Below are 17,209 nucleotides of genomic sequence, written 5' to 3'. Positions count from 1 at the left end.
ACCCATGTATCTAAGGAGGATTTGAACATTGTGACCAGTGCCTTCCCAATTTCCACCCTTTCTTCCCTCAGTATCCTTGGATGCATCTCATCCAGTCCTCGTGATTTACCAATAGTCAGCCTATTAATGTTTGTGTGTGTTGTGTGTCACTGAGTTGTATTGTGTGAATTGTTGTTAGAACCTGAAGTTGTTGAACTCAATGTTAAGTCTGGAAGACTGTAAAGTGCTTCATCAAAAGATGAGGTGCTGATCCTCAAGCTTACAAGGAGCTTCACTGGAGCAGTGTGGGAGTGGAGCAGGGGATTAAAATGACAGGTGACCGGCAGCTCAGGGTCACACTTGTGGAATGATTGGAGGTGTTCCGCAAATCGGTCACCCAATCTGAGAACATAGAGGAAGCTGCATTGTACACAGAGAATACAGCATATCAAATTGAAGGAAGTACAAGTAAAATTGCTGTTTCATTTAGAAGGAGTGTTTGGGGCTTTGGAGCTTTGGACGGTGAGAAAAGAAGAGGTAAAAGGGCAGGTGATACATCTTTAGTGCTTGCATGGAAAGGGGAGTGATTAAGTGGTGCACCAGGGTGTCACGGAGGGAACGGTCCCTTCAGAATGCTGAAGTGGGGGGAGGGGAAGATGTATTTGGCGGTGAATCACGCTGAAGATGGCTGAAACAGCAGAGGATGATCCGTTGAATACGGAGGCCGGTGGGATGGAAGGTGAAGACAAGTGAAACCCTATCATGGCTCTGGGAGAAAGGGGAAGGGGTGGGAACAGAAGTATATGAAATTGAATGTACACGGCCGAGGGCCCGGTCAACCACAATGAGAAGGAGAAAGGAAGACATATCAGAAGTGCTAGTATGGACTTTTGCATTATCAGAAAAGATGCGACAGAGACAGAGAAACTGGGAGAATGGAATAGAGCCCTTACAGGAAGCAGGGTGTGAGGCAGTGTAGTCGAGGTAGCTGTGGGAGTCTGTGAGCTGATAGCAAATATTGATCGATAGCCCATCCTCAGAAATGGATACAGAGGAGTCAAGGAAGGGAAGGGAAGAGTCAGAGATGGACCAAGTGAAAGTGAGAGAAGGGTGAAAAATGGAAGCAAAGTCAATGAAACTTTCCAGTTCATGGTGAGAGCAGGAAGCAGCACTGATACAGTCATCAATGTACTGGAAAAAGAGTTGGGGGAGGGACCCTGAGTAGGACTGGAACAAGGAATGTTCCACATATCCCACAAAAAGTTAGGAATAGCTAGGACCCATGCAGGCACCCATAGCATATGAAGGAAGTGAGTGGAGTTAGAGAGATTGTTCAATGTGAGAACAAGTTCAGCCAGGAGAGGAGGGTGGTGGTGGATGGGGACTGGTTGGGTCTCCATTCAAAGAAGAAGAGGAGACTGTCCTGGTGGGGTTGGGGGTGGAGAGAGGTTGGACGCCTATAGTGAGATGGTGAGGGCCAGGAAACTAAAACTGACGGAGGGCGTCAGAAGTGTCATGGTTGTAGGTGGGAAGAGACTGGACAAGGGGAACAAAAAAGTGTTGAGATAGGAAGAAATTAGTTCAGTGGGGCAGGAACAGGCTGAAACGGCAGGTCCTGTTTGTGGATCTTGGGAAGGAGGTAGAAATGGGCTAGTCACGGTTGGGTGATTTTGAGGTAGGAGGCTGTGAAGGGAAGATCTCCAGATGAGATGAGGTCAGTAACAACCTGGAGACAATGACTTGATGTTCAATGGTGGGGTCATGGTTCAGGGGGAAGTAGGAGGAAGTGTTGGAGAGTTGGCGTTCGGCCTTTGCAAGGTGGAGGTCAGTTTACCAGACAATAACAGCACCAACCTTGTCAGTAGGTTTGATAGCAATATTCAGGTTGGACCTGAGAGAATGGAGTGCTGCAAGTTCAGAGGGAGATAGGTTAGAGTGAGTGAGGGGAGCAGAGAAATTAAGATGGCCAATATCGTGCTGACAATTCTCAATGAAAAGATCTAGAGAGGCTAAGGGGCCAGAGGGAGGGGTCCAAGTGGAGGGAGAATACCGGAGATGGGTAAAAGGGTCCACTGTGTAGGGGGGGGGCGGTGGGGGAGGACTCCTGGCTAAGGAACTTGTCCTGGGGACAAAGGCGATGGAAGAAGAGCCCAATGTTGTGCCAACCTTGAAATTCATTGAGGTCGGGAGGTAAGGGGATGAAGCTGAGGACTTTGCTGGGGACAGATCATTCAGGGTCAGAGAGCGGAAGGTCAAAGGGTAGCTTGAATACACAACAAGGGATGAAATTGGAAGAAGGGATGGGGTCAGAGGGAAGTGGAGGTGAAGGCAGATCCAGAGGGAGGGGTTGGTAGCCATGAGTTGTTGAAGCTTGTGATCCTTCATACCTGAAAGGAAGATAAGATGTTTTCTGTTATAGCGCTGGATGAGATGAAGGATAAAATAAAACTGCAGACCAGGGCAGCTTTGAGATAGAGTGAGTTGGTGCTGCTTAAGAGAGAGAGATTGAGAGAGTCCATGTGGTGACGCATGGTGTTGAGAGTGGTCTCAGGATGTGGTGAGAACATTGGTTTAAGGAACGCTGAAGACCTTAGAGATATCTGTAATCATGGGTGGATCCAAAACATGAAGAGTGGAATTTCAGCTGGAATTCACAAGGAATAAGTCAGAGCTGGAGACAGTTGCTGAGTAAAGAGATGTGGCTGTGAAAGCAGTCTTGATAGCTTTGTCAACCGTGGCTCAATTGGTAGCTTCTGAGTTAGATGGTTGTGGGTTCAAGTCTCATTCACTGACTTTAACATAAAAATCGTGGCTGATACTTCAGTGCAGTATTGAGGGAGTGCTGCATTGTTGGAGATGCTGTCATCTAAATGTGATGTTAGACTGAGGCCTTGTCTGCCCTGTCAGGTGGATGTAAAAGATACCATGGTACTATATTAAAGAAGCACACGGGACTTCTCTCTGGTCCCGTGGTCAATATTTATCACTCAATCAACATCACTGAAACCGATGATCTGATCATTATCACAATGCTGTTTGTGGGATCTTGCTGTGTACAAATTGGCTGCTGTGTCTCCTACATTGTAACAGTGACTACACTGTAAAAGTACCTCATTGGCCGTAAAGCACTTTGGGACATCCAGTGGTTGGGAAAGGTGCTATATAAATGCAAGTCTTTATTTTCTTTAGTGACACACAAACAACCAATATTTATGTATAAAACATCCCAAGGTGCTTCACAGGGGCATTATAAAACAAAATATGACACCGAGCCACATAAGGAGATATTAAGTCACGTGACCAAAAGCTTGGCCAAAGAGGTAGGTTTTAAGGAGCATCTTAAATGAGGAAAGTGTGATGGAGAGGCGGAGAGGTGTAGGGAGGGTTATTCAGAGCTTGGGGCCTAGGTAACTGAAGGCGCGTCCACCAATGGTGGAGCAATTAAAATCAGGGATGGTCAATTGGCCAGAATTCGAGAAGTGCAGATTTCTCAGACGGTTGTGGGGCTGGAGGAATTTAAAGAGATAGGGAGGGGTGAGGCCATGGAGGGATTTGAAAATAAGGGCAAGAATTTTTAAAACAAAGCGTTGCTTGACTCGGGAGCAAATGTAGGTCAGTGAGCACAGGGGTGATAGGAGATTGGGACTTGGTATGAATTAAGATGCAGGTAGCAGAGTTTTGGATGACCTCAAATTTACGGAGAATAGAATGTGGGAGACCTGCCAGGGGTACTTTGGAATAGTCAAGTCTAGAGGTAACAAAGGCATGAATGAGGGTTTCAGCAGCAGAAGAGCTGAGGCAGGGCGAAGTTGGGCAATGTTATGGAGGTGGAAATAGGTGATCTTAGTGATGGCACGAATATGTGGTTGGAAGTTCATCTTGAAGTCAAAAGTGACACCACGGTTGCAAAGAGACTGTCTTAAACTCTTCCTAATATTTAACTGGAGGAAACTTCTACTCATCCATTACTGGATGTCGGATAAACAGTCTGACAAATTAGAGACAGTGGAGGAGTCGAGAGAGAGGTGGCAGTGAGGTAGAACCTGGTGTCGTCAGTATACATGTGAAAACAAACACTGTGCTTTCAGATGATGTCGCCAAGGGGCAGCATGTAGACGAGAAATAGGAAAAGGCCAAGGATAGATCCTTAGGGGAACAGCAGAGGTAACAGTGCGGGAGCAGGATGAGAAGTCATTGCAGGTCATTTTCTGGCTTTGATTAGATAAAAATGGAACCAGGTGACAGCAGACCCACCCAGCTGGATGACCATGGAGAGGCGTTGGAGGATGATGATGTGGTTAACCGTGTCAAAGACTGAAGGTAGGTCGAGAAGGACGAGGAGGGAAAGTTTACTTTTGTCACAGTCACACAGGATGTCATTTATGACTTTGATAAGAGCTGTTTCAGTACTGTGGCAGGGCGGAAACCTGATTGGAGAGATTCAAGCATGGAGTTCCAGGAAAGATGGGAATGGGTTTGGGAGGCGACAACACATTCAAGGAGTTGGAGAGGAAAGGGAAGTTGGAGATGGGAGGGTAGTTTGCAAGGACAGTGGGGTCAAGGATTGTTTTTTATTTGAGGAAAGGGGTGATGACAGCAGATTTAAAGGAGAGAGGGACAGCACCTGAAGAGTGAGAACCATTTATAATATTGACTAACATGGGGATCAGGAGGAGAATTTCAATGATCAGCAGTTTAGTGGGAATAGGATCGAGGGAGAAGGCAGTGGGTTTCAGTGACAAGATGAGCTTGGAGAGGACATGAGGGGAGATAGGAGAAAAACTCGAGAAAGGTGAGAGTTCAGGGCGAGGGCAGGGGGCAGTTTTAGAGGAAGTTTGGTCCAGTGGGCTAGTGGAAAGGAGGGAAGCGGCAGAGGCAGCTGATTGGATGGTCTCAATCTTAGTGACAAAGAAGTTCGTGAGCTCCTCACACATTATTGGAGGTGAGGGTGGAGGGGAGAGGGGAGAGCAGTTTAAGATGGTTTGCAGTGGAACAGAGCACTGCTGGCACAGTGGATCAAAAATAAGCTCAGCACCTCCCCTAACTGGCCATTAATGGTAATGCAACCATTTGTGATAATCCAGGAACATGGGATCCTCCTGAAATTGGATGCAGAGTAGAAAACCTTTCTAAAAGCTGTTACTGAATTGAGTTGTAAAGCAGCTCATTCACTTTCGCGGTTTAACAGTTAGAGTAGGCCAAGCATGTGTGTTCCTAAGGAAATGGGGGTTGTGCTCACAGCACCTACATAATCTGAATAATTCATGGCCATATCTGACTCACAGTTAACTTGGGGCTATGCCATACATCAGCATTCCAGGATAATCCTGGAATAGTGAGCAGTTTTAGCAGAGAAGAACAGCACCTGACAGTGTTTTATGTGGTCCAACCAGACCTGGCGGTGGTTTACTAAATCAGTTACCCGTCATATCCTTTCAAGTCTGTGTCCCATGGATTTACGGAAGCGGAGATGAGGGCCGTGCCAGGGCAAATGGCCAGGGCAAGAGAGAGTAATGGTTTTATTGGAGACTCAGGCATCAAAAGTGGAGGTGAGGGCACGGTTGAGCAAATCAGTAGCTGCAGAAATGTTGTGGTGAACAGAGGGCTAAAAGCTAGTCAGTTGGGATTCAGACACACACACACTGACAGTAACACTTGCGCACACACCGATAATCAGTGACACACACTGTTAATATGTGGCACTGCCCAGCAATACTCAGTATCTTTTAGTACCATTTTCAATAATGAACTGTCTCTCAGCACTGACCTTGCATCATTTTCAAGCACACCTCAACAATATGCTGATCTCCTGCATCTCGTCCCTGTAGAAAGAAAGGGGACAGAACAGAAGGTTTTAGTTTAGACAGGCATCATGATCGGTGCAGGCTTGGAAGGCCCAATGGCCTGTTCCTGTGCTGTACTGTTCTTTGTTGAACAGTTTAGGAGCCTCGTCCTCTTGGACTGAGTAGACCAGAACCTGACCCACTCCATCTTTACAGTCAGGGCTCACTTACAGCCCTTTAATACTTTATTACAGAAACAAGCATATTCCACAATTTTTACCTTTCTCTGTGACATATAATTAGTCTATCATTGTCACTTTCCCATGGTTTTCACATTTTGCAAGTCCAGTTTGAAAGAAACTGGCTCACAAAATAGAAGAGTTTTTCCATCTCTCAGGGTTCTGTGGTCAGACACTCAGCTTGCAGCACCACAAACAGACTGCAGGTGGCACTGCTGGCACAGTGGATCAAAAATAAGCTCAGCACCTCCCCTAACTGGCCATTAATGGTAATGCAACTATTTGTGATAATCCAGGAACATGGGATCCTCCTGAAATTGGGAGCAGAGTAGAAAACCTTTCTAAAAGATGTTATTGACTAGAGTTGTAAAGCAGCTCATCCACTTTCACAGTTTAACAGTTAGAGTAGGCCAAGCATGTGTGTTCCTAAGGAAATGGGGGTCGTGCTCACAGCACCTACATAATCTGAACAATTCATGGCCATATCTGACTCACAGTTAACTTGGGGCTATGCCATACATCAGTTAAGAAGCTAGAGCTCATTACTGAAGAGAATTCAGGTACAGAGTAAAGCTGCCTTTATACTGTCCTATCAAACATTCCCAGGGCCATACAGCACGGGGTTAGATACAGAGTAAAGCTCTCTCTACACTATCCTATCAAACACTCCCAGGGCCATACAGCATGGGGTTAGATACAGAGTAAAGCTCTCTCTACACTATCCTATCAAACATTCCCAGGGCCATACAGCACGGGGTTAGATACAGAGTAAAGCTCTCTCTACACTATCCTATCAAACATTCCCAGGGCCATACAGCACGGGGTTAGATACAGAGTAAAGCTCTCTCTACACTATCCTATCAAACATTCCCAGGGCCATACAGCACGGGGTTAGATACAGAGTAAAGCTCTCTCTACACTATCCTATCAAACATTCCCAGGGCCATACAGCACGGGGTTAGATACAGAGTAAAGCTCTCTCTACACTATCCTATCAAACATTCCCAGGGCCATACAGCACGGGGTTAGATACAGAGTAAAGCTCCCTCAACACTATCCTATCAAACATTCCCAGGGCCATACAGCATGGGGTTAGATACAGAGTAAAGCTCTCTCTACACTATCCTATCAAACATTCCCAGGGCCATACAGCACGGGGTTAGATACAGAGTAAAGCTCTCTCTACACTATCCTATCAAACATTCCCAGGGCCATACAGCACGGGGTTAGATACAGAGTAAAGCTCTCTCTACACTATCCTATCAAACATTCCCAGGGCCATACAGCACGGGGTTAGATACAGAGTAAAGCTCTCTCTACACTATCCTATCAAACATTCCCAGGGCCATACAGCACGGGGTTAGATACAGAGTAAAGCTCTCTCTACACTATCCTATCAAACATTCCCAGGGCCATACAGCACGGGGTTAGATACAGAGTAAAGCTCCCTCAACACTATCCTATCAAACATTCCCAGGGCCATACAGCATGGGGTTAGATACAGAGTAAAGCTCTCTCTACACTATCCTATCAAACATTCCCAGGGCCATACAGCATGGGGTTAGATACAGAGTAAAGCTCTCTCTACACTATCCTATCAAACATTCCCAGGGCCATACAGCATGGGGTTAGATACAGAGTAAAGCTCCCTCTACACTATCCTATCAAACATTCCCAGGGCCATACAGCATGGGGTTAGATACAGAGTAAAGCTCCCTCTACACTATCCTATCAAACATTCCCAGGGCCATACAGCACGGGGTTAGATACAGAGTAAAGCTCCCTCTACACTATCCTATCAAACATTCCCAGGGCCATACAGCATGGGGTTAGATACAGAGTAAAGCTCCCTCTACACTATCCTATCAAACATTCCCAGGGCCATACAGCATGGGGTTAGATACAGAGTAAAGCTCCCTCTACACTATCCTATCAAACATTCCCAGGGCCATACAGCATGGGGTTAGATACAGAGTAAAGCTCTCTCTACACTATCCTATCAAACATTCCCAGGGCCATACAGCATGGGGTTAGATACAGAGTAAAGCTCCCTCTACACTATCCTATCAAACATTCCCAGGGCCATACAGCATGGGGTTAGATACAGAGTAAAGCTCCCTCTACACTATCCTATCAAACATTCCCAGGGCCATACAGCATGGGGTTAGATACAGAGTAAAGCTCCCTCTACACTATCCTATCAAACACTCCCAGGGCCATACAGCATGGGGTTAGGTACAGAGTAAAGCTCCCTCTGCACTATCCTATCAAACACTCCCAGGGCCATACAGCACGGGGTTAGATACAGAGTAAAGCTCTCTCTACACTATCCTATCAAACACTCCCAGGGCCATACAGCATGGGGTTAGATACAGAGTAAAGCTCCCTCTACACTATCCTACCAAACATTCCCAGGGCCATACAGCACGGGGTTAGATACAGAGTAAAGCTCCCTCTACACTATCCTATCAAACACTCCCAGGGCCATACAGCATGGGGTTGGATACAGAGTAAAGCTCTCTCTACACTATCCTATCAAACATTCCCAGGGCCATACAGCATGGGGTTAGATACAGAGTAAAGCTCCCTCTACACTATCCTATCAAACACTCCCAGGGCCATACAGCATGGGGTTAGATACAGAGTAAAGCTCCCTCTACACTATCCTATCAAACATTCCCAGGGCCATACAGCATGGGGTTGGATACAGAGTAAAGCTCCCTCTGCACTATCCTATCAAACACTCCCAGGGCCATACAGCATGGGGTTAGATACAGAGTAAAGCTCCCTCTACACTATCCTATCAAACATTCCCAGGGCCATACAGCATGGGGTTAGATACAGAGTAAAGCTCTCTCTACACTATCCTACCAAACATTCCCAGGGCCATACAGCACGGGGTTAGATACAGAGTAAAGCTCCCTCTACACTATCCTATCAAACACTCCCAGGGCCATACAGCATGGGGTTGGATACAGAGTAAAGCTCCCTCTGCACTATCCTATCAAACATTCCTAGGGCCATACAGCATGGGGTTAGATACAGAGTAAAGCTCCCTCTACACTATCCTATCAAACATTCCCAGGGCCATACAGCATGGGGTTAGATACAGAGTAAAGCTCTCTCTACACTATCCTATCAAACATTCCTAGGGCCATACAGCATGGGGTTAGATACAGAGTAAAGCTCCCTCTACACTATCCTATCAAACATTCCCAGGGCCATACAGCATGGGGTTAGATACAGAGTAAAGCTCTCTCTACACTATCCTATCAAACATTCCCAGGGCCATACAGCATGGGGTTAGATACAGAGTAAAGCTCCCTCTACACTATCCTATCAAACATTCCCAGGGCCATACAGCATGGGGTTAGATACAGAGTAAAGCTCTCTCTACACTATCCTATCAAACATTCCCAGGGCCATACAGCATGGGGTTAGATACAGAGTAAAGCTCCCTCTACACTATCCTATCAAACACTCCCAGGGCCATACAGCATGGGGTTAGATACAGAGTAAAGCTCCCTCAACACTATCCTATCAAACATTCCCAGGGCCATACAGCATGGGGTTGGATACAGAGTAAAGCTCCCTCTACACTATCCTATCAAACACTCCCAGGGCCATACAGCACGGGATTGGATACAGAGTAAAGCTCCCTCTGCACTATCCTATCAAACATTCCCAGGGCCATACAGCACGGGGTTAGATACAGAGTAAAGGTCTCTCTACACTGTCCTATCAAACACTCCCAGGGCAGGTACAGTGCAGGTTGGTTTTATGCCTTGGACCCCTACACTTGTAACTGGGCTGAGAAGCTGAAACATCAGCTCACAGAAAGAGCAGATGTGCATCTCATCAGTTTGGGGTCGATTTGAAACTGGTCCAAAAGGCAAAAGGTCAGAGTTTGAACCAATACAAACAGCCCTCTCTGATTCTAGAATGAATGTGTGAACTAACAGAAGTGAGTATTTGATCTTCTGTCAATCTCAGAAAACTTTGCTTCACCGATTATAGCACAGAAGGAGATCATTCAGCCCATCTAGCTCATGCCAGCTCTCTGCAAAAGCAATTTAGTTAGTCCCACTCCCCCACCTTTTCCCCGTAGCCCTGCAAATATTTTCCCGTCAGGTGATTTTTCCAATTCCATTTTTGAAAGCCATGATTGAATCTGCCTCCACCACACTCTCAGGCCATGTATTCCAGATCCTAACCACTCGCTGCACAAAAATCTTTTCCTTGTGTCACTTTTGGTTCTTTTGCCAATCACCTTAAATCAGTGCCCTCTGGTTCTCGACCCTTCCGGCAATGGGAACAGTTTCTCCCCATCTACTCTGTCCAGACCCACCATGATCTTGAACACTTCTAACAAATCTCCTCTCAATCTTCTGAACCCCAGCTTCTCAAATCTATCCCCGTAACTGAAGTCTCTCATCTCTGGAATCATTCTCGTAAATCTTTTCTGTATCCTTTCTAAAGCCTTCACATCCTTCCTAAAGTGTGGTGCCCAGAATTGGACACAATACTCCATTTGAGGCTGAACCAGTGTTTTAGAAAGGTTCACCATAACTTCCTTGCTTTTGTACTCTATACCTCTGTTTATAAAGCCCAGGATCCCATATGCCTTTTTAGCCACTTTCTCAATCTGCTCTGCCGCCTTTAACAATTTATGCACCTATACCCCGGGTCCCTCTGCTCCTGCACCCCTTTTAGAATTGTACCCTTTATTTTATATTGCTTCTCCGCATTCTTCCTACCAAAATGATTCACTTCACACTTCTCTGCATTAAATTTCATCTGCCATCTGTTTGCCTATTCCACCAGGCTGTCTATGTCCTCTTGGAGTCTATGACTATCCTCCTCACAGTTCACCAAGAAGTAGCATGGCATTGAGAGCTGACCATGTTTGTAGGTTGTGTGTTGGGGGTCTATGCCTGTTGTAGCTGGTCCCTGACCTCTGCTCTTTCGTCAGCCAATAGCCTGCTCCTATTTTCTTATGATCTTATGAGACCACTCACTGTTCAACACTGTGGAGATACTTACAGCGATTCCCTGACGACCAGTCGCTCCGGTAACACCGCGCTCTCCATTGGGACCTCGGGGGCCTGGCAATCCAGTCCGACCCTGAGCTCCTGGCTCTCCGGGGTTACCAGAGGGGCCTCGATAGCCCGGCTCCCCCGTCACACCTTGCTGCAGGGAAACAAACAAGGTTAGATTCCAGTCAGCGTGCTGGCAGCACGGCTGATAAACCCACCCCACCCCACTGGCCCACATGCATTCCGCCAACCACCCCATCCCAAACCCCAACATACCTCCCCCACCCCTCCCTCCAACCCAATACCCCATCTCTCCACACACACACACGGCTCCCGTCCTGACCCCTGCCAGAGATGTCACTGATTGGACATTGGGAGAGGAACGAATCATCCTCAGGCGTACTGCCTCCCATGATCAAATAATCCAGCAGCACTCCCTGACCAGGATCACAGCAGGATTTACGAGCTCTCACACAAGGTAACAGATGCAGTCGTCACCTAGTACCCACAAGGACTGAGATAGACTCATTAACACTTCATTAATGTGGGAGAAGTTTGCTGAGCTTTTGCTTCTATAACTGTTATTTGAGTAAGTAGATTAATATAATCCTAGTGAATACGTATACATATATTCTTTCATATATAAGTTGAAAGTATAGCTACATATTGGTACAAAATGGAGTATTTGATCCGAGGCATTGTGGGACAGATTAGTTAATTCACAGTTGGAGCTTGGAACAGCATGGCACAGATACCAAAAGTGGGCCCCTCTTATCTGTGTAACTGCAGACTGTGCGAAACCCTCAGGAATGCAGGCCTAATTAAAAGTGACAGTTGGAAGACTCCAGGATAATTGATAGGGCCTGAGCTCATCAATTGGTGATCAGGGCTGGCATGAGCTGATCATGTTGCCACATGATGCCTAATCAGTAATCTAATTGGTACTATGTGTAATGTATGTAATCAATAACCATTCTGATTGGATTGTGTCCAGCCGGGATGGGCTGAGTAACTGTATATCCGTTGTGGATATCCTTTGTTGTGTGGAGTAGCACTGGACCGCTTTTAGGTAAGGTGTGATCCCCATGATATCATGAATAAAGTGTTTATTCTCAACGTCTGCGTCCGGAGAATTTGTTGAATAATTGGGCATAATCTGGACTTTTCTCCAACAATTAGTAATTAACATTTTAGTTACAATGCAGGAGCCAGACTTTATAAACCTGTCTGAAATAAACACCAGGCTAAATATTAACTATGTACAAAACGAGTTTTTAGAAAAGTAGCCAAGGTTTTGGATTGTGATCAGACTGACCTGTCCCTTCACTCCGGGCTCCCCCGAGTCTCCCTGTGAGGGAAGAGTGAGATTGTTAGCTGGATTCAAACAATTCAACATCACTCCAACACCAACAGTTAAATCAGATAGACAGCAAACTGGAGCTGGACTGGACTGGACTGGACACAGTGCCTGGGGGTGTAGAGGACTCAGATTATACTGATTTTGCAAATCCATCCCCAGTTTGGTCTCTGCGTTTAATTAGTGTATTTGTCAGACTCCTGATAGCTGGACCTAGTGTTCCCGAGGCCTCCAGAGGACCCACAACTGACAGCAGAGGCGACCTGCTGCTCTGAAGCAGAGCTTTTGAGGAGGAGTGTTTCCTTGGAGGTCTCCTCTCTGTCAGTGCAGTGAAAAGGAGCACTCCAAAACTCTGGGCCTTGGTCTGGGGTCTGGGCTTAGTATAGAGCTCTTAGGCCTGGTGCTTGGGACTGGGTACAGGCCCCCTGGGCCTGGGGCTTGGGGCTGGGTATAGGGCCCCTGGGCCTGGGGCTTGGAGCTGGGTATAGGGCCCCTGGGCCTGGGGCTGGGTACAAGGTCCCTGGGCCTGGGGCTGGGTACAGGGTCTTTGGGCTTAGTACCGGTACAGGGTCCCTGGGCCTGGGGCTGGGTACAGGGTCCCTGGGCATGGGGTTGGGTACAGGTACAGGGTCCCTGGGCATGGGGCTTGGGGTTGGGTATAGGGCCCCTGGGCCTGGGGCTTGGGGCTGGGTACAGGCCCCCTGGGCCTGGGGCTTGGTGCTGGGTATAGGGCCCCTAGGCCTGGGGCTTGGGGCTGGGTATAGGGCCCCTGGGCCTGGGGCTGGGGGCTGGGTACAGGCCCCCTGGGCTTGGGGCTGGGTACAGGTACAGGGTCCCTGGACATGGGGCTTGGGGCTGGGTACAGGTTGCCCGGGCCTGAGAATTGGGGCTGGGTACAGAGTCCCTAGGGCCTGGTGCGCGGGGCTGGGTATAGGGTCCCTGGGCCTGGGTACAGAGTCTCTAGGGCCTGGTGCGCGGGACTGGGTACAGGGCCCCCGGGCCTGGGGCTCAGGGCTGGGTACAGGGTCCCTAGGCCTGGGGCTCAGGGTTGGGTACAGGGCCCCTGGGCCTGGGGCTTGGGGTTGAGTACAGGGTCCCTGGGCCTGGGGCTTGGGGTTGAGTACAGGGTCCCTGGGCCTAGGGCTCGGGGCTGGGTACAGGGTCCCTCGGCCTGGGGCTCAGGTGAGCAAGCTTTCTGCTTCACTGCACTTCTGCAGGTGGAGCTGATTCCCTGATATCCTGGAGCTGGCCTGCTGGTTCGGTTATTAAGTGGTTAATTCACACAGAGAAACAATTCCTTTCAGACACTAAATCCCCCATTGGATGGGAGTTGGAGATCTCACAGCTACTGAGAGGCCTGGCCTGAGACTGATAAAGTGAAAAAAAAGGACAAAATCTTGGACACTGAAACAACATTTCTGGGCCTGAACCCAACCTGTCATCTCATTTATTACTTGAGGGATAAGGGGACAATTGAGACATTCTTTGCAACATGTTCCCGGTTACTTAGGTACGGCACAAGCTAACACCAGCTACAGTTAAGGACTGATTTCACCATCACTGCAGTCTGGTTCCTGGTGTGGGTGGGTTGTGTACACATCACCAGTGCTTCAGAACCAGGGACAATTAATTCAAGTGTGCTGTAAACTTTGACTGATTGAAAATAAGTGTACGATCCCACTGGATGTTACCTGTTCACCGTTATCGCCATCCAAGCCTTCCACTCCAGGGTCACCCTACAATAAACAATGTAAACAGTCACATTTATTGGTATAAATCAGACCAACCAGTTCTTTGCAATGTTAAGAATGTAAAACAAAGAACGAGCAACCGTCAGGAAGTCCCCAGCTTCTCTCTCCCACACACACAGATAAAGATACACAACACATTCAGCCAGAAAGAGACAGTCAACAACAACAACAACTTGTGTTTGTTTGGCATCTTTAATGCAGGAAAACATCCCAAGGCATTTCACAGGAGCATTATAACACTAACACTGAGCAACAGAAAACAATATTAGGGCAGCTGATCCAAAGCTTGGTCAAAAAGGTAGGTTTTAAGGAGCATCTTAAAGGAGGAAAGCAAAGTAGAGATGCAGACAGACTGGAGGGAATTCCAGAGCTTAGAACCTGCCACCAATACTGGAGCAATTAAAATTGGGGATGCTCAGGAGGCAGATATCTTGGAGTGTAGTGGGACTCGAGGAGATCACAGAGGTAAGGAGTGATACCATGGAGCAATATGGCCTAGAACCAACAAGGGGGCATGCCATATTAGATTTAGTGATGAGTCATGAGCCAGATTTGGTTAACAGTTCGTGAACATTTATCTAATATCATAGTACGATCGAGTTTAATATAGTGTTTGAAAGGGAGAAAGGTGAATCAGCTACTAAGATTCTAGATTTAGGTAAGGCTGACTTCAATGGGATGAAACAGAGACTTTCCACAGTAAAAGTCACAAATTTCTTGGACCTGGTGGCCTAAATCCTAGGGCTTAAAAAGAGGTAGCTGCAGAGATCGTGGATGCATTGGTTTTCATTTTCCAGAATTCCTACATTCTGGAACAGTCCCCATGGATTGGAATGTAGCAAATGTAACACTGCTATTCGAGAAAGGAGGAAGGGAGAAAACAGGGAACTACAGGCCAGTTGCCTGACATTAGTAGTTTGGAAAATGCAAGGATCTATTATTAGGGATATGGTGACAGAGAACTTATAGAATCAACACATGATTAGGCAGGGTCAACACAGGTTCTGAAACAGAAGTTTAATGAGTTTTTTGTGGTTGTAACTAGTAAGATAGATAAGAGGGAACCAGTGGATGTGATGCATTTGGATTTTCAAAAAGTGTTCGATAAGGTGACAAACAAGAGATTATTACACAAACTTAGAGCTCATGGGATTGAAGGTAATATATCAGCATGGATTGAGGATTAGTTAATGGACAGAGAACAGGGAGTAGGAATAAACGGATCATTTTTCAGGTTGACAGGCTGTAATGAATGGGGTAGCACAAAGATCAGTACTTGGGCCTCAGCTATTTCCAATCTATATTAATGAGTTAGATGTGGTGACTGAGTGTAATGTATCAAAGTATGTTAATGACACAAAGTTAGATGGGAAAGTGAGCGGTGAGGAGGATGCAAAGAGGCAGTAGAGGGATATAGTCAGGTTGGATGAATGAGACATAAAATGGCAGATGGAGTACAATGTGGTGAAATGTGAAGTCCTCCACTTTGACAGGAAAAATAAAAAAGCAGAATATTTTTAAAACCGTGACAGACTGGGAAATGTTTGCATTCAGAGGGACCTGGGTGTTCTTGTACATGAATCACAGAAAGTTAACATGCAGATACAGCAAGAAATTAGGAAAGCAAATGGTATATTAGGTTTTGTTACAAATGAATTGGAATAGAAGAGTGAAGAAGTCTTACTGCAATTGTAGAGGGCCTTGGTGAGATCACACCTGAAGTACTCTGTACAGTTTTGGGCTCCTTACCTAAGGAAGGATATACTTGCCTTGAAGGGAGTGCAATGAAGGTTCATTAGACTGATTCCTGGGATGAGGAGATTGTCTGATGAGAAGAGATTGAGCAACTGGGCCTGTCATTCCTTGGAATTTAGAAGGATGAGAGGCGATTTCCTTGAAACATGTCCAAGGGGTTTAACAGGGTGGATGCTGAGAAAATGTTTCCCCTGACTGGGGAGTCTAGAAAACAGGGTCACAGTCTCAGAATAAGGGCTCAGCCATTTAGGACTGAGCTGAGGAGAAATGTCTTCACTCAAAAGGTTGTGGATCTTTGGAATTCTCTATCGCAGAGAGCTGTGGCTACTCCATCGTTGATATATTCAGGACAGAGATCGATAGATTTTTGGCTACTGAGGGAATTATGGGATATGGGGATAGGGCGGGAAGTTGAGGTAGAAGATCAGCCATGATCGTATTGAATATTGACCTGTTAGGAAATTAGCTGAGTGGCAGAAGATAGGGAGCCGGGTTAATGAGCAGGTACTCTAACCGGCATTGCTGCAGCATCTCCAGAAACGCTTGTGTCTCTGTTGGAAGGAAAGATCTGCACCTCAAGGCATACCTGATGTAAACATCGTCACCTTGTACAATAATAAGGGGGAATGGCAGTGACTGCAACAATTACCAAGGCATCTCCTTGCTACGAATTGTGGGGAAGGTCTTTGCTCAGGTTGCTGTGACCAGATTGCAGACCCTGGTGTCACGTATCTATCCTGAGTCTCAGTGCAGCTTCAAAGCTGCCAGATCGACAAGCAACATGATTTTCTCACTTTGGCAGTTACAGGAGAAGTGCCACAAACAGCACAGACCACTCGACATTGCCTTTCTAGACCTCACCAAGGCCTTCGATCTTGTCAGCGGAGACAGACTCTTCAAACTGCTACAGCAAATAGGCTGTCCCCTTGGATTCTTGGGTGTCGTCTCTCCTTTCTCCTCAGAGGTATAAACCTGGTCTGTATTATATTAAATTCTTCTTTTGAGCACTTCCCAATGATTTTCTGTCATTTTATCCATTAACAGATTTGCCCGGCTAATCCACTATTCAATATGATCATGGCTGATCTTTTCCTTCAATTCCACCTCCCACCCTATCCCCATATCCCTTAATTCCCTCAGTAGCCAAAAATCTATCGATCTCTGTCCTGAATATACTGAACGATGGAGCAGCCACAGCTCTCTGCGATAGAGAATTCCAAAGATCCACAACCCTTTGAGTGAAGACATTTCTCCTCAGCTCAGTCCTAAATGGCCGAGCCCTTATTCTGAGACCGTGATCCTGTTTTCT

General features: G+C 46.7%; 1 protein-coding gene across 1 annotated transcript in view; it reads right to left on the bottom strand.

The window, feature by feature from the left end:
* The window catches only part of col9a2 (procollagen, type IX, alpha 2), a 159,022-nt gene that overhangs the window by 21,575 nt on the left and 120,238 nt on the right, over positions 1 to 17,209 (bottom strand). The window contains exons 14-17 of the mRNA XM_068011034.1: positions 14,086 to 14,130; positions 12,353 to 12,385; positions 11,045 to 11,191; positions 5,747 to 5,801 (exon numbers count right to left, since the gene is read on the bottom strand). Of these exons, the coding sequence (XP_067867135.1) occupies positions 5,747 to 5,801; positions 11,045 to 11,191; positions 12,353 to 12,385; positions 14,086 to 14,130 (280 nt within the window). The remainder of the gene's footprint in view (positions 1 to 5,746; positions 5,802 to 11,044; positions 11,192 to 12,352; positions 12,386 to 14,085; positions 14,131 to 17,209) is intronic.

Source organism: Heterodontus francisci, chromosome 31, assembly GCF_036365525.1.
Source record: "Heterodontus francisci isolate sHetFra1 chromosome 31, sHetFra1.hap1, whole genome shotgun sequence".
Taxonomy (NCBI): Eukaryota; Metazoa; Chordata; class Chondrichthyes; order Heterodontiformes; family Heterodontidae; genus Heterodontus; species Heterodontus francisci.
This window is presented reverse-complemented; position numbering and strand designations above follow the sequence as displayed.